The 17,245-nt window shown below is 33.4% G+C and overlaps 3 protein-coding genes across 4 annotated transcripts; 1 reads left to right on the top strand and 2 right to left on the bottom strand.

The window, feature by feature from the left end:
* Positions 1-3,216: 3,216 nt before the first annotated feature.
* On the top strand, positions 3,217-5,568 carry LOC116341035 (alanine--glyoxylate aminotransferase 2, mitochondrial). 2 transcript variants are annotated; one of them, XM_031767882.1, is made up of 8 exons: positions 3,217-3,452; positions 3,537-3,592; positions 3,649-3,712; positions 3,774-4,030; positions 4,095-4,315; positions 4,385-4,551; positions 4,611-4,915; positions 4,976-5,568. In XM_031767882.1, the coding sequence occupies exons 1-8, from the start codon at positions 3,425-3,427 to the stop codon at positions 5,318-5,320; spliced, it is 1,443 nt and encodes a 480-aa protein (XP_031623742.1). In that variant the 5' UTR covers positions 3,217-3,424; the 3' UTR covers positions 5,321-5,568. The 2 variants fall into 2 exon arrangements, with proteins under 2 accessions (XP_031623742.1, XP_031623743.1); XM_031767883.1 differs by having other exon boundaries at positions 3,218-3,368; positions 4,976-5,566.
* A 212-nt stretch (positions 5,569-5,780) lies between these two features.
* Positions 5,781-7,776, bottom strand: LOC116340629 (pickpocket protein 28). Its single transcript, XM_031767221.1, has 8 exons — positions 7,484-7,776; positions 7,089-7,373; positions 6,759-6,938; positions 6,463-6,652; positions 6,245-6,401; positions 6,157-6,178; positions 6,064-6,094; positions 5,781-6,002 (listed from the first exon to the last, which is right to left on the bottom strand). The coding sequence occupies exons 1-8, from the start codon at positions 7,774-7,776 to the stop codon at positions 5,781-5,783; spliced, it is 1,380 nt and encodes a 459-aa protein (XP_031623081.1).
* Positions 7,777-9,014: 1,238 nt separating this feature from the next.
* LOC116341392 (WD repeat-containing protein 75) lies at positions 9,015-17,199 on the bottom strand. The gene is made up of 7 exons (XM_031768464.1): positions 16,903-17,199; positions 16,451-16,840; positions 15,734-16,382; positions 15,292-15,625; positions 14,064-15,223; positions 13,775-13,978; positions 9,015-9,339 (listed from the first exon to the last, which is right to left on the bottom strand). The coding sequence occupies exons 1-7, from the start codon at positions 17,079-17,081 to the stop codon at positions 9,175-9,177; spliced, it is 3,081 nt and encodes a 1,026-aa protein (XP_031624324.1). The 5' UTR covers positions 17,082-17,199; the 3' UTR covers positions 9,015-9,174.
* Positions 17,200-17,245: the final 46 nt, after the last annotated feature.

Here is a 17,245-nt window from a genome sequence, read left to right on the forward strand (position 1 = left end):
CACCCATTCAAGTGTTGTTATTGTAAATGTCATTCAATTTTGCACACCGAAGCGCTTTTGGTAACATGGGTCGCTTCTCTTTGTTCGTTATAAATCCTATTAATTAAATCCAATTTGAATTTTTTATGCAATACCACAATGTCCCGACACAGTTTCAGTAACAATGCTTGGTCTATAAAAAAGCAATAACAATGAAAGTGATGTGAAACGGCACTTGGCTGTACGAGACGCTCTGGTTTAGTCGATGAAAATCATTTTCCACCAATGATTAAAGTGTGGGCGTCTCTGATTTGACTATAGTCTAAAGTTATGTATTTTATTCATGCATAAATTTTCATCATACACAAGCCACTTATAAGATTCACCACATTGGTTTTATCACGTTTTGATTAATTTTCATTAGATTTTGCCGGAGTTTTTGAACAAAATTGTCGAATGAAGGTTTCTGTTTAACTTGATTGTATGTTAAATCGATAAAAGGGCAAAAAAAATTATATTTTTTCGAAACGAATACCAAATAACTTCAATTTTATTTTGTTAAGAATTTAAATATTTTGGAGTAATTTTGTTTTCAATCCGTAACCTAATGATTTATTCATTCAAAACATATGAAATGTTACTTTCACTACTTTCGCTACACCAAAAACAAAAAGAACAAAATATTTTTCACCTACTATCCATGGATAGAATGTACGTGCAACTAAAAAGAGTAGATGTTGTTTCGCTATCTTTGTTCAATGGTAGAAAAGCAACTAAACGTTGGAAAAGCTAAAATCGACGTACATGTAAATGTGTATTAGTGGTGCCTTCCAATGGCATCACAAAGCATGCGCGACCGAAATTCATGCTTTTATGTCAAACCACATGTTTCATTGGAAATAAAGAGATATACAACTTATGATAAATATGACTCAGGTACGCGGCAAACTTGTAAAACCATGTGTTGTTTGGAAAAGGGGTGATTGCAATACGTTGCCGAAACAATGTTGACCGAAAATTCATTTGTATGAGTAGAAGAACTGTTATTCTCTCGTCTATTATTTGTTGGCGTCTCCATAATCTGATTCATGTTCATGCCCTGTTGTATGATAAAATAGTAAAATAAGCCTAAATTTTCGCTGTTTTCAGGAAACATACATCAAATAATTTTATCCATTCTTACCACTCGAAATTTTGCATTTTTGTGAATATAGCAGCATTGATGGCTGAGTGTATCCTTTATAGTATAAGCCGTTGCAGATTGAGTGGATGGGTAGTCAAATTCCGATCGATGTTTAATTTCAAAAAATCGTTTATTGTTTTTTTTTTCGCGAACATCAAAACACGGAAAATGTTTACCCGAAATTCGTAAATCACCAAATTATATCTCATTAAAATGTACAAAATATGTACAATTCAAATCAACCATCAGATCTGATCAGTTTTAGACAGTAAGCCGCTTGCAATATTATTCTTAAAATTATTAATATGGAATGAATAAGTCGTGTATTTTACACAATAGGTTTTCTTGAACTTGTCTTGTGAAACAGTTGAATTAATTTTTGAAAAAATAAACATGACTGATTTTAAGTGAATATTTACTATTTCTAGATTGCGATATTAAAAAAAGAATTCAGAGTCCGATCGTGGCCAATACAAATCCATGCAAATAACTCCAAACTATACATAAACACTTTTAAAATGAATGTGACTTCTTTGGACTAAACATGTAGTAAATATAATTTATTCATTATTGATGAATACTGATGTTTGCATTTACCAAAAACGGCAATGCTTCTTCAAAATTTTGAGTTCAAATATGATTAAAAAAAACAATACATTGTTATTTTGAATGACAAAGCATGAATATCATATTTAAATTGGAAAAAAGTCCCGTGTCAACGAACTTCTGTACGAGGTAAACAGTGGATAACGAATTTTCTTAACTGTAGTCTCTAACTTACTAACGCATGTGAAAGTGGCAAAATACTTATTACTTATTTGTGCTTATTTGTCGCACATGGCGTGATCTTCTGAATGTTAGAAAGATAAGAAATTTGAAAATTTACTTCTATTCAAACTATGTTTGAAATTAGCTGTGTATTTGATATGTTTTACTTTTAAACGGTGATAAGATTGTGTTAGAAGTTATTAATTTAATGATAAAAAAAATCGTATCGATCTCGTGCAAGCATATTGAATAAAATTAAAGTACAAGTACAACTTTGTTTACAATTATTCTAACGCTTTCCAAATTTTAATACATTGAATTCTTTTTTCTCCATTCCCTTCTGATGAGCGATGCAGTATTTTATATGGGGCGAATTTCAACAATATAGTATTTAAATTATAATCGACATAAGCGTCATAACATATTGTCATATAAATGTATTCAAAATTCGATATAAATTGTGTAAGGATATGTGTTTGTGAATAACAATCTTGAAAAGCAAAAGAAAAGCCATTTCAATTATTGACTACTCTACTCTTGCATAAACCTGTAAGTTGAAGAATTGAAACAAAAAATCATTGAAACAGTTTTCGTTTGTCGCTATCTCTTTTGCTATCTCTTGTGCTGAACACTCTCAAATCCTCAAATCCTAAATGAGTTTTGAATCTCAAACATAGCTGGGCAGACAGGGGGAGGGGGATTACCCCCTGAGACATCAAATTTTTGCGTTACCCCTTTACAAAATTCATGATTTTGGATAGAATTTTTCTCATTTTGCTAGGGTTTTTGGATCATAGATGAAATTTTCCTATTTTGCTTGGAGTTTTTGAGGAAATTAGCCCCCCAATCCCCCCTGGTGGTATCATCGCTCATATTGTTTATGTTCGGCTCCTATGGTTGTGGTCGTGATCGAATCGACAATGCAAGACTCTAGAACCTTCGACCTATGTGAATACATAAAATTAAACAAAGCACACGAAGGAATATATTGCTGAAGATATATTCAAACTATTTCGAAGTATTTTTTTTACTCGAAACAAATAGAACGCATCAAAACATTTGTAAACAATGAGGTAGTTTGCATGTAATTTTACCATTCAAATGCATACAAAATTCAAATTTTATTTGCATTTAACAAATGAATAATTTAATGAAGAGGCACTTAAAATTGTATTGGACGCATGATCATTTGATACTAGCAGTGTAATAGTTTGTGGTTATTTGTTTATTTGAATCAAAATAAAGTGAATGTCTATCAATATTGTCCAAACTACAAAAATATTGTATTTCGGTTATATTCAAACACTTATACAGTCACAATTTTATTCAACTTTGGAGTCAGCAATATCAGTAACACATCGAACGCGTGAAGCGGACGTTGCTTATCTAAAAACGGAAAATATTTAAAGAAAGTTAGATAGTTGTTAATTGAGCCATAGTGAGTTTGTCATTAGATTGGATTTGAGTTCGTTTATTTTCCTCATTTCTTTGAAAATGTTTGCTCAAATTTGTAAACATTCAAGTAATAAACGTTTTTTTTTTTTTTTTTTTTAAATTAAATGTAACAACGCCAATTGAGTTTCATTATTTTCATTAACTTTCAAAGGGTTATTCAACAAAAGATTTCTCTCGATAAGGGCATACAGCAGTAGACAATATGTGGTAAGTGAAAATGGAAGAAATTCTTTTCTTTCAAATCGCTAATAAATATTTTGCAGGGACCTAATTTGGAAAAAGTGAAAGTGTTACAAAAAAATCACGTCGCGCCATGCCACAAACCAAGTACGCGATCAATTTAAATAGATTACTTAAAGTGAAATAATTGAATACTTTTCTCTAATAGTATATCAGGAGCCACTTTTAATAAATAGTGGAAAAATGCAATATCTTTACGATGCGAATGGAAAGTGCTATTTGGATTGTTTTGGTGGCATTGTAACTGTTAGCGTTGGTCACTGTCATCCATATGTTGTGGAAGCTGTTGAAAATCAGCTACGAAAATTGTGGCATACAACAGTAATCTACATGAATCCATCTCTGAGTTTATATTCGCAAAAACTTTCCAGAAAATTTCCCGGCGACTTGAACGTAGTGTACTTGGTTAGTAGTAAATATTTTATTGGGATATTTCATGTGAATAAAAACTTACTTTACTGTGGCTTAGGTGAATTCTGGGTCTGAAGCGAACGATTTAGCTCTTCTTTTGGCACGTTTATCCACAGGAAATTACGAAATGATCTCATTACAAAACTGTTATCATGGAATGTCTTACGGAACCATGGGTTTAACATCAAGTTCAAATTGGCGGTTTCCTATTCCATCAGTGAATAGTGGTATTCATCATGCCAAAAATCCCGATCCATTTAATGGACGCCATGGTGGACGGTAATTTGATTTTAATACATTTTCGACACAAAATCAATGAAGTAATAATAAATTTTGATGAATTTGAAGATTTTGCCGAACATCTCCGATTCAAACAAATCGTAACTGCGGCTGCATCACCGGAGAATGTAAAGCAACGGACATTTACTTTGAGGAATTGAAAGATATTTTCAAGTATTCCATCCCGAAAGGCAAATGCGCTGGAATGATTGCAGAATCAATACAAGGCGTTGGCGGTATAGTACAGTTTCATTGATTTAAATATTATTTTCATTTTTTTTGTTCTTCTCCATAGGTACCGTACAATTTACGAAAGGCTACATCAAAAAAGCATCCGAACTTGTTCGAAACAATGGTGGCGTTTTCATTTCGGATGAAGTTCAAACTGGTTTCGGTAGGTTGGGCGACACTTTTTGGGGATTTGAATCTCATGAGATTGTGCCCGATATTGTTACGATGGCCAAAGGAATTGGAAACGGATTTCCATTGGCAGCTGTTATAACTACACCGAAAATTGCAGAGTGCTTAACACAAGCGAGTCATTTTAACACTTACGGAGGAAATCCATTAGCTTGTGCAGCTGGTTTGGCTGTTTTGGAGGTTAATGAACAATTGACTTGTTGAATGAACATTTTTTTAAATTAAAATTTCAATTCAAAGGTTATTGAAAAGGAGGGGCTTCAACAAAATTCAAAAGAGGTTGGAACCTATTTCTTAAAGTCGCTCGAACAATTGAGAAGTGTGTATGAAGTCGTCGGGGATGTTCGCGGACAAGGCTTAATGATTGGTGTTGAATTCGTTGAATCCAAGGAATCACGTACACCATTAGCAAAAGAAAAATTTCAACAAATTTGGAATCGAACAAAAGACTATGGAGTATTATTTGGATGTGGAGGTTTTTCTGGAAATGTCTTACGAATAAAACCACCGATGTGCATTTCAAAAGAGAATGTTGACCATGCAGTTGATGCCCTAGATAAATCAATCAAAGACGCTGGATTTTAACTAATTCATCAATGTTCAAAGGATTATGATTCAAAACTTTAAAATAACAAACAATTTTTCTTTCAATGTCCAAAAGATATTATTTTGAAATCACAAGAAAATTCCTGCTTTCAACTTTTTTAAAATGTGCTTTTCATTCATTTTAATTATTGTTATATGGTGAATATTTCAAAAAGTTCAAGAAAAAAAATGCTAATAGAACTCAGAATTGAACTTGAAGCCAAGTGGCAGATGGTCACATCGAATGTTAATACATTTTTCTTCACACAAATGAACACTGAATATCAACTTTCTCCTTCATCGATTAAAATAAATATTTTGGTTTAATTTTGGTTTTCAGTTCGTTGTCATCAACGACAGTGTTTAAATTAAAGTTTTGAAAATATTATTTCCCATACTATCGATAGATGTAGAGTGCGTACAACTCAAAACGATAGAAACGATGTCAATTTCATTTATATTAGTAGAGAAACTCATTCACGTTATTTGTTGGCGTCTCCACGTTCTGACTCATGTAGCATGGTCGTATGAGAAAATAGTAAAATATTTCGACAAAACTGAGTACACTTGCTCCTACAAATAAACCAGCTGTGCCTCCCATTGATACGACAAGATCCAGTTTTCCTCTTATTACATTACGTTTATATCGCTCGGTTGGCAAGCTAGCAAGTTCAATTGATACCTATTTTTTTAAGGAAAAAATGACTCATTGAATGAATAATATTTTGAAATTGTCTCATTACCATTGACAATGGGCTCGAATGACCATATATGCTGTAAAAGAATAGAAATTTCAACATTTCTGAATGAATAAAAATGTAAGTTTAATTTATTACTTATCGCGCGTGTCATGGACGACTGAGAAAATAAATAAATTATTTTTATTATTAATTTTTATATAATCAATTCGAAATATTTGTTCACCTGAAATATCAATCTCACTACACGATGGCAAACAATCACAAACGACACCTTTTTTCCCAATAGACCATTTAGCAATCACAACTGATAATTCCTCATAATGGTCATTCAAGCATCGCAAGCCTTCAAGATGACAATGCTGTGTGACTGGTACATTTGGCTATTTTTTAAGAAAAACAACTACTCATTGAATGAATAATATTTTGAAATTGTCTCATTACCATCAAATGGTTTGTACAATTACATATACGCAGCTGCTTATCTTTCCGACACTGAACCGAACATGCACTATAGCTATAATAGTTGTGAACATCAAGAATATTTTCATCGCTATAGCGACAATTTCGCTGTTCAACGCTCACATCACGAGTCAATGGATCATTTTCGATGTTTTTAACGGAGATTGTTCGTCTGAAAATTGAATTCGTTTGATTGATTGCAATTAGCAAAAAAAAAATCAAAGTTTAAAGTATACAATATAATTCAAAACAAATAGATCGAGATGATCAAGAATTACGTATAAGAAATGTATGGGCCGACGGCCAAAATTTCTGATTTTGGGGTCACTAGGTGCGGCACCTCTTCTTCCCCAATTGTAAAAATATTGGATTCCGTTTTCAATTCCATATAAAGTTTTCCCGGTCCGGTGTATTTGTTCGAAAATGTATCGAGTCTCTTTTTCTTCCCGTTTGACGACCTATTGATATGGACAAACAGACCCATTTAAATATTGATATCAACAACGACATTGAACTTGTCAATTCAAATACATTTGGCTCATTTCGGCATTTTCGTTTCAGAAATTAATCTTAATCTAGGCATTTCTCTCTTTTTTTTCGCTACTTACGCTTCGGAATGAATTGAGTTTAATGCATAGCAAAGGCCGACTTCAGTTTGTATCGGCAAAAAATATGAGCAACAATCAAAATGTTCGCTGTTCCATCTACATATACTGAATATTTCATCGCAACTGCTTCGAATCATTTTAACGAGGTCGGTAAAATTCATGGTGAGGCAATCAAATTCAAATTCAGGTCCGCACTCACGAATTGCATGATACGATTCACCACGAAAGAACGTTAATTCATTCAGTATTTCTTCAAAAGTAAAATCATGATCGGTGCCCCAAATTCTGGTAATTATCAGAAATCATTTTCAATCAAAAAATGAGGGAAAAAAAAAGAAGTAAAAAAAATTGCAGAAAAAAGAACGTCAAATAAGTGAAAAAGAATGAAATTTTACTTATCGGCCACTCCTTGAATTTTGTCATTATTTTTCGATTCGCAAACAACAACGGACGGAAAGTTGGTTGTCCAATCGCGATATGAGCTTTCAACCACAAAACTAATGGCATTATGATAAAATGCGTCCAACGCAGACATGATTAAAAAACCGGAACCAATCCAGCTCAGAATTATTGCAAACAACCAGAATAGTCGCTCGACAAACGAAATTTCGTCATCGATTAAAAATTTGACACCATGTAACGACGAATTTTTCATATATTCTTTTAAAATATTGTAATAACGACCCATTTTCACCAATTCTATTTGTTTATTCGTTTGAAATTCGACTCTATTCTATATCAGAGCTACAATTCAAAAATACGTTTATTACCAAAAACCAAAATCAATATATATAGATCACCCCAAAATCCGCCTTTATATAGTCACAAAACCTTGTCGATAGCATCACATTGGCAAGCACAAAATATTTGGTGCAATGTTTATTGAATAATTAATGCTGACTGATGATGATGGTGACGTGATATTCAATATCCAGTGTCCAGTAAAATGCAATTAAATCCATGTTCTATACCAATTTCGAGTGGATTATTCAATTTTGATGCTCTGACACATACCACCAACGTATGCACGTTTGAATGAACCATTTACTGTTTTGATATAATCGCATTTTCCGAATTCAAAACGCCTTTTAGCTGGCTAAACAAAACGTAATTGAGGAATAATGACTATTACATTTGATTTTATCACATGGGATGAATTGTGTTTGTATTACATGTGATTCATGTAATAAATTGGATAATAATTTGGCTTTTCAAGTGTCAGATTGTCACAGTAACATCGAAACTATTTGCTATAGAATATCAGACGTTGTATTTATAGAGAAACATTGATTCTATCGTCTTACCCAACTGTACTAGCTTTTTTTTTTAACTGAATATGCAACGAATGTAAAAAAGAACCATTCAGGCATTGTAGATTTATTTCTTGTGAATGAAACCAATTTTGTAAACTTACTTCAGACGGCTGTTGTACGTCGTTGAACGAGAAAAAAACGGAATGATATAGCTGGAGTGTAATGAACACATATGTCAGGGGCTCAAGATGTATAAACGCAATCCAATCAAATACATTATTAAATAATCGCATCTCAAAGATTGAGTCAAAAAGTAAATTGACCTTAACCTATTATATTCCATCTTTTATTCGATTGAATTCACTATCACTTGGATCGACTTGCCTTATCTCCAATGCTGTTCAATGAAATTTAAATCAAATTCTCTTTCAACTTTAAAATCGTCTCTTCGAGCAAATTCATTAAAGTTTTATCCAGTTTCTCAAGAGGCACCACTTTTAAGTCCAAAGAATAAAAAAAGTGAATCAAATATTTGCATAAATCTTGAGAACCAAGCGTTTCATTTTTATTATTCAAAATTCTTCCATATCGATGAAAATGTTTTTTTTTCTCATGCAGTCAAAAAGTAACTGTAATTTCCAATTGTACTTACAATATTAAAAAAAAATATGAATTGTTTTTGCTTAAAAAACGAAAGCAGGTGATATATTTTCAATGTTTTTAAAAAAATGTTACAACAAAGTTCAATCGATGAATGCTGCATCGGATGCTTATTCAATATACTTTTTTATTATTTTTCATTCCAACGGGGCCGATTTTCATTGGCATATGATTCAATCATCGTCATCTGAGTGCATTTGATTGTCTTCATCATCATCGGCGTCATTTTGTGGGCGTTGTGGTTTAGTCGTTGTATCCTCTTTAACCAGCAACGATTTCAGGAAACTTGTACAAAACAGATTCATCGGTGCCATGGTGTGTGCCTGCAGTGATGTCAACTGAAATGACACGCAAAAAAAAACAACGCAATTTTTAATTAATACTTTTGTTGTCAATCTGCCACTTACACGAGTATTTGTTATCAATATAAAAAGAAACAAATAAGATTTAACACATCCCGTCTGCTGTTGACGGAAATAATGCAATATTTTATGAAAGAAAGCACGTTGCGTCAATATTAGAACATTTATTGCGTAAACATGTTATTGAGTGTACATATTTATGTGAAAACCGATTACGTGAAAATGAGTTGAATTGTTTGGTAAAGTCTCATCAAAAGTTCCACTAAATGCAACAAGGTTTAAATGAACGAAATGCGTCGTATATTCACAAAATATACAATGAACCAATGTATAAAAGCAATTTAGTTTGCTAAGGTTTGGTATAATTCCATATTATCAAAAATATTCCGCGGGAATCGATTCCTTTGTTTGTCCATTCAATGGAAAAAATATCATGTGTTTGTGTCAACAATTTAACGTAATTGAGTGTAGTAAATGGAAATGATCAACTGAAATGCATGCTCGTATTTTAGCACGCAAAATTTAGCTAATAAAACCAAATTATATAAAAAAGAAGTGGACAAACAAACGCGTATCTTCTCACACGGATAAAGTTATTGAGCGCAATCTTGATACGGTCTTGATCTGATACATCTTATACGAATACAAAACAGAAATGGGACGATGAACTCAATGAATGACATCGCTGAACCAATATGAAAATTAATGATCTTTTTACGGATCCCGTTGCATATGCATTGCTTTGAAGTGCAGTTTTCCAAATATCGTGCACGTGATTGCACACCATTATTATCAATTGAATGTGATAATTTAATTTTTCATGCTCGCACGCGTACACACACACACACATTCTAGCTCAATATGGACAATGTCATCTCGACACTTATTGTATTTTCAAGAATTCGTGAAAGAGAAAATATGAAAATGATGCAATTCATATTCAAGAGATGTGCTAATCGTTGGATGGTTTGTATATAGAAAATCTGCACATTTACATTCGTGTGCATACAGCTCGTTCAAGAAAATCACCTGCTTTGGCAATTTTCAAATAATGAATTTTAACCCACACAACATTCTCTTTTGTTATCAATTCGTGCAAACTTAGATGAAGTGAAAGAAAAATATGCGTCGAACATTACATTAAATTAAAGAAGTTCACAAATTGTAAAAAATGAAACTTGGGGACGAAGCAGAATGTCATGTCATGTGCAATGATGTTCGGTATAACCGGGCATAACTCTGGATAATTTGGTTTTATGCGATCTATTATTTTTGCATCCACATCAATCTAAGAAATATTAAGTCGAAGTGTGCGAACATGTTGCTGAAGTTCTACTGCATGAATCGGGATCGTTACATTGTGCATTTCATGAATCAAAATATTAAAATATTTATTTATCATATGATATTGTAGCGAATGTAATTTGTCTCTCTTTAAAAGTCATTTTCGATGTACATGCAATACATTTGTTCGGTTTATTCTGGTGTGATCCAGAAAGCCGTCTGTATCACCGCATTAAATGATAATTTTTAATTGTTTTTCTAGCTAATTGCATGCACTTCCGACTTGCGTGTTTTTCCCATTTTTTAGACATTCAAACCATCAAGGCAATCCAAACACACACGATTTGATGCTCTAAATTTATAAGAAATTATCTATCAGTTAATGTATCGCACGAAATTTGTTTGTGTTCTTATAAGTCATGAGAAATTGCACGTAGACTCGCTTATCCTGTATAAACTATAGTATTATATAGTCGAAGTCGTGTTTTCCCCGAGATTTTTGCGCGACAAAGCTACGTATTTAATAATAATATTGTTAAATTAATATGTGTGGATGCTACGCGTTTGTCCAGCACAATCCATTCAAGTGGCAAAATATTGTGAGGCTCTAGTCTATCAGCACTGTTGACTACACGCAAAATAAATAAAATTGTGGAATGACCACAATGATCGTTTTATCGATGCAATTACTCGCACTTATCTATAGACTTCATGTATACCACGTACACAAAGTGTAGATTGAATCGTATTCGCAAACGAATAGAGCGGCTCTGGTCACAATGTTTTGAAATTTAAAGGGAAAAAAGAGAAAAAGAATTTCATAAATAAATGGATTATTATTACGATGCACTCAAAACGAAGGGAAATACGAAGATGGCATAAAAAGATTGTGTACAGTCATCAGTGTGTAAGCCTGATTTCCGTTTGAAACTTTTTTACTTTTAAAATATGATGAATCTATAAGAAATCTCATACTTTATTCATTGCACATGATCTATTGAGCGGCCCATTAAAACCACGATGGCGTAAAATAGAAAAGCACATACATTTTGCAGGTCATTCGGATAGGGAATTTGTTCCGTTATTTCTCTCTTCCGACGGTATTTCAGAGAATGAATAAAAAAATTCAACTCCTATATAGTACAATCAGGAAATTCCTCAATCTATTGCTGTGCTAGAATGTTATTGTAACATCACTTTATCTCTTGTACACACAATGATGTACATATGAACACACAGTGAATGCTATTGAACGTATACACACAATGTTAAGCGAAATGCAGCATTATAGGGTTTGAAAAAAACGACGGATTTTTTTGCCGCATTTTTCACTTTTTCTATCGCAGTCAAAACATTTATGCAAATTACTACCCTGTGCCATTGCGTGCATAAATACATCAATGAAATTCGTAACAATTCCGCGCGAGCACAGTTTGCATTATATGTGTGCGAGTTGTTCTCGAACGAGTGAACGCAGCGAGTGAACAAAAAAAATATATTCGAAACAGTAAACAATTGAGTTGTATACTCTATGAGTGAGTTGCTATATGCAGTGCACATATAAAACGAGTCAACACAACGGCAAACACTTCAATTCGACTTCAGCCATCCGATCGAACGTTTGCTCTCACTTTTAAGCTGTAAAATAAATACCAAAAAATACACATTTTTTTATTCAGTCAATTGCTCGAGTTCTAACGTGATTTGTGGTCGTTTTTTGCACAACTTTTTACTATTTTTGTCATCACCTTTTTCAATAAGGCTTGGAGCATTTTTCAGTGGAATTTAACTTCTAAACAAATAGTTTTCAAAGTAAAAGAAACTGTTTACAGTATTCAATCATCGAAGGACTTTTCCGGAACGGAAGTAACAAAACAAAAGGAATTTACAAAATGAAAATTTTGTCAGCCGTTGCAATTTTCATGTTGGTTACCATCAATTTGGTGGTGAACACATTTGGTGTGCCAGTTTCGCAGCCGCATACGGTAAGCTTAACTTCAGTTGCAAAAACGCTCCACGAAATCTAATAGAGTGTAATTATTAATAAGTTTTTCGTGTTTCGTTGAATGCACATAACATTTTCTTTCCCTTTCTCTCTCTCTATCTTTGTTGAATAGGTTGCAAAATCGATGATGGAAATTCCACAATGGCATTGTTTGCGCTACTTCAAGCACGACATACATTTGATGAGACGGTGCCGAAATTATCGTGTGCCAATGTTACGTCGACCAATCGAATAAATCCACCAAAAAATTCTCACCCTATTTTGGTTTTTTTACATTTAAATCTTTTTTGGATATATTTTATAAATATTTTTTCCCCCTTTCGATTTTAAACGATGGACAATTACAATGGATTTAATTTTTTTAACTCATTTTTTCTGAGTCGACATTACGAGAGAGTGTTTGTGAATGAGCGTACAAATTCAAAAGCGAATGTATTTTACGATTATTAGTTACCGTTTTTTTTTTTCATTGAGTTTTTAAGCGGAATTGTGAGCACACTGTTTTTTTATATTATTTATGTGAGAAGAAAAAGAACTTATGCTTATCCCCCGAATTATATGTGTAAAAAGTTAAATACTCATCTTTATCAATATTTTTATGTGAATGTTATCAATTAATATGAATTAATTGCGATGTATTTAAAATATTATTCATAATAGAACGTTGTTTGGATTTAAATCAGTTTTGAAGAATTCATTTTGAAATTACGTATTTTTTTTTTTTTTTTTTTTTGAAAATTGCGTTTCTTACTTATTTTAAGTTTTTCGATTTAGTTTGTTATGTTTCCAAAAATTTTGTTTGAAAAAAAATTACTATTTATTTTCTATTTAGTCAATGTCCGATATTGAATGGAATCTTAATTTCTCAAAAAAATACATGATTTAAATCCAAACGAATTCGATAGTTAATGACGCACATTACAATTGCTATTCAAATGGAAATTAAATAGAAAATACACTAAAATATTTATTCAAAAGTCTATTTATGCAAAACGACCATGCATTTTCCTTTCAATTTCCCAAACATTCTAGAAATTCAAAGTATCGAAACGGAAATCCTCTTCCCGATGTAATTAAAAACCCAAACTCAAATGAGACGAAAAAAAAAATTAAATCATATACCTCTTTAACGCTGTCTTTGCCTGGAACGCCAATTCCGTAAGTGACAGTGGATCGTTTGTCTTCGGCAATTGCATAATTGGTCTGTTGTTTTGCTATCATTGCGGCAAACGGTGTATTTGGCAATGTTTGCACATTATCACTTAAATAGAATGCATTCGAATTGTACGAATCTTCGTCGTTGGTTGATACAAGTCGTAGTAATTCCTAAATAAATGGGACAATAAATAAATAAATTGATCGCATTAAAATCAAAACCGATCTTTCTCGAGAATGGCAATAAAGCGGGTACCTGTTTGTCGCTGCTTAAGAAATAAAGTTCAGTATGGGCCTGCCAGTCAACTGTGAGCGAACGATTCCGTGGATGCTGCCGTGGAATCCATGCCAATCCATCAATTTTCGGTAATTGTTTATGTTGATACAGAGTGATTGGTGTGTTTGGCAGAAAAACAAATAAATCATGATTTTTCGCAACAATTGCAACCAAACTTGTGTACAAATCGACGTTAAGTTTTTCAACTGCCACTTTGAATGCCGATTGTATACGAAGTGTTAGTAAATTCCAGATTAATAATCGCTTTTCTGTACAAACAATGACTAAATGGGCAAATTCTCCGGTACAAAATGCAACGTGTGTTATATGTACGGTTGGTTTTTGTGGATGAATTAATTTGATTTCATTTTCTGCGGAACATTCTTCCATAATTTGATCATCAGTCACACCGTTTGATACGGTTTTTTTTGCTGTCGTTTTTGTACAATTTATGACACGCTTGAAGGCATCTAGGGTATGGCGACTTCGTTGCTTTTGCAAATTTGATTGATTATATTTGTGGGCGAATTTGAATTTCTGTTTCGTTGACAAATTCAACATTCGACCAAGAACATTTGTACACCTTAGTCCATTGTCGATTTGTTCACAATACTCCGTATATGATTTTTTTGACTTTGCCGGTATTCTGCCGTGTAAATTGAACTTGTCGAAAATATGAATCTTCTGGAACAAATTTATACTGTTCGAAGCTAGCACCTGATTGAAAATCATCTTTTTTTGTTCCTCCGACAAATTTGCGGGCAATTTTTGTTCCACGGGTTTCAATTTTTCGACACTATTTGTTATTCTCGTTACGGTAACCGCTTCGTCAGTTTCCAACATCGAACGAATTGCTGACAGTAACTTTTTACGCTTTTCAACAAAATGCTGACGTAGTGTGTCTAAATTTGTTTTATCGTTACTCTTTGGCAATGTGATTGTCATTTTATTTACACTGCCATCTAATCCGGACGGAGCACTCAATGCGCATCGCAAATGTAATGTTTCAGAATTGTAAATACATAAAGTGTTGCCGAAACCAACGCCCAACAATGATGTGTCCGAAGAAAATCCAAGTGATTTGATTGGTAAATTTTTGTAGCTTGCACGTGCGATACATGTCCACACTTTTCCTTTTTCTGAAATTGCCAAATATTTAATCAAATTCCAAATTTGTATTGGTAATGCACAACGAAAAAGAACATACTTTTATAATTTGGTGAATCTTCCAGTGCCCAAATTTTAACATCATATTCACCACTCGAAGCACATAGCAAATTGTCCACCGAATGAAGCGTAGAAAATTCTAACGTTCGAACCCCGTTTTCGTGTGGCAATTCAATTTGTGTATTCAAACTGTATTTTTGTAGTGCATCATCGAATTTCCAAAATTTCAAGCGACACTCAATGGTGTGCTCATGGTCGTCAAGAATTTCAGCCGTTGCCAACCAGTCTTCATTCAGGCTAGCATGAGACACATATAAATTGTACAGGATCTTTTCAGCTTCAATGTTCAATCGATTTTGGGCAGTGGTATCCAGCTGTAAATGACGAAAGTTCAATAGAAATTTACACATTCCTCCAAAAAAATAAATTCTTCTAAAGCAAGATTGCACTGTTGATTAAATCAAAAATCGCATGTAACTTACATTATACAACAATGTTCTTGTGTAAGTGGAGAAAAATTGCAAATGGCCGAGTCGTCCGTTCAACACCAGCGAATTTGTTCGTGGATTCACTTTCAATCCGATTGGAAATTTCGGAATGTTTGTTTTATCATATGGAATCCATGTAAAGTTCTGAATGACAGCCGTTACATTATTTTGTGCGTTAAAAATTTGAATGCCATTATCGTCAGTTGCCACAGATATTTTTCTATTTTCAGCTCCAATCACAATATGCACTGGTGTTCCTTGCATTCGAGGTACAAAGCCAATTGGTTTTTGTTGTCTGATATCCCAATGGCACAAGGTGTTCTCCAAACCGCCCGAATAGAAATTCGATCCGGATTCGGTGAATGTAACCGTGGTGACCGGAGTATGATGCCAATGATAGAGTGTGGTTTTTGGTTCAACTTTTCGGAAGATTTCACGATATAATAGAATGCGACCTTTTACATCTCCAGTGGCGACCACTTGTTGTGTTGGATGGCATGCAACGCATGTTAATAAATCGCCTTGAATATTTGTCCATAGTTTTACGTCACCGTTCACATAGTTGACACAATACAAAAATTTATCCTGAATCACGACAAAATAATTTTGACCCGGTGCAACAGCTGTTCGAACCGTCGATGGACTAAAAAACATAAATACAAAGTAAATACAAAAATTGATGAACACATTTGAACAAATCCAATCACTTACGCCAATTTAAGCGGCAATTTCACATCTTCTTGTAATCCATTCAACAAATTAAAAATGCCAATTTGCACATTATCTCTTTTTGTTCGACGCCATGTGATCAAACCATACGTTTGCGATGCATCTTTCATTGGTATCAATGAAAAGGTATTGATTTTCGGTGAATGGGCAGCTGAGATGCGAAGAAAATGTTTTTCATTGATAACACCAGATTTCCATTTCCATGAAATGATGTCACCCGATTCAGTACAACCGTAAAGTAACTTCGAATTATTTGGGTCACACTGAATGGCAATTATTTTTTTGCCGGAAATTCCTTCCAATTCACGAACATATTCGCCCGTCGTTGAACTGTACACCAAAATGTGATCGTGCGAAATGACAAATAGCGAACTAAAAACAAGAAATGTCCATCAAATCTTTTGCACAAAAAAAAACAATAACAATAAACTTACTCTCCGTGAGGTGAAAAGGTTGGTGGAAATTCAATGACACTACCACCAGCGATTCTCTGTAGTTTCAAATGTAGAAATGCATTTTCATCGATGGTTAAATCGTCTATAGTATCGTCCGGTTTGTTCGTCGTCATTTTAGTGTCTTCCTTTGAAAAACTATCGTTTACAAAGCAAACCATAGCATTTAGTTTTATGTTAATATTCACACTTCACCAATTTAAGAGAAAAAACAATGTGTGTTCAAACACACGGTATCGGAATGAAGTTTCGATGATTCTATTTTGTTGGTTATGTTTATATGATGTGACAGGCACGTGTGGTTTTGACATTTCGTTTTCGAATT

This window comes from Contarinia nasturtii, unplaced genomic scaffold, assembly GCF_009176525.2.
Source record: "Contarinia nasturtii isolate CC-2019 unplaced genomic scaffold, AAFC_CNas_1.1 Cnas_scaffold_695, whole genome shotgun sequence".
NCBI lineage: Eukaryota > Metazoa > Arthropoda > Insecta > Diptera > Cecidomyiidae > Contarinia > Contarinia nasturtii.

Bases quoted from the DNA above. Each gene is read 5' to 3' on its own strand.
- LOC116341035 (XM_031767882.1), top strand. From the start codon at position 3,425: ATGTTTGCTCAAATTTGTAAACATTCAA. The intron at 4,316-4,384 runs GTAATTTGATTT...ATGAATTTGAAG, and splicing joins AATGGACGCCATGGTGGACG to ATTTTGCCGAACATCTCCGA. The intron at 4,552-4,610 runs GTATAGTACAGT...TCTTCTCCATAG, and splicing joins ATCAATACAAGGCGTTGGCG to GTACCGTACAATTTACGAAA.
- LOC116340629 (XM_031767221.1), bottom strand. From the start codon at position 7,776: ATGGGTCGTTATTACAATATTTTAAAAGAATATATGAAAAATTCGTCG. The intron at 6,939-7,088 runs GTAAGTAGCGAA...CCATATCAATAG, and splicing joins AACTCAATTCATTCCGAAGC to GTCGTCAAACGGGAAGAAAA. The intron at 6,402-6,462 runs GTAATGAGACAA...CTTAAAAAATAG, and splicing joins ATTGTACAAACCATTTGATG to CCAAATGTACCAGTCACACA.
- LOC116341392 (XM_031768464.1), bottom strand. From the start codon at position 17,081: ATGGTTTGCTTTGTAAACGATAGTTTTTCAAAGGAAGACACTAAAATG. The intron at 15,224-15,291 runs GTATGTTCTTTT...TGGCAATTTCAG, and splicing joins AGATTCACCAAATTATAAAA to AAAAAGGAAAAGTGTGGACA. The intron at 9,340-13,774 runs GTATATGATTTA...GTGTCATTTCAG, and splicing joins GCAAAGACAGCGTTAAAGAG to TTGACATCACTGCAGGCACA.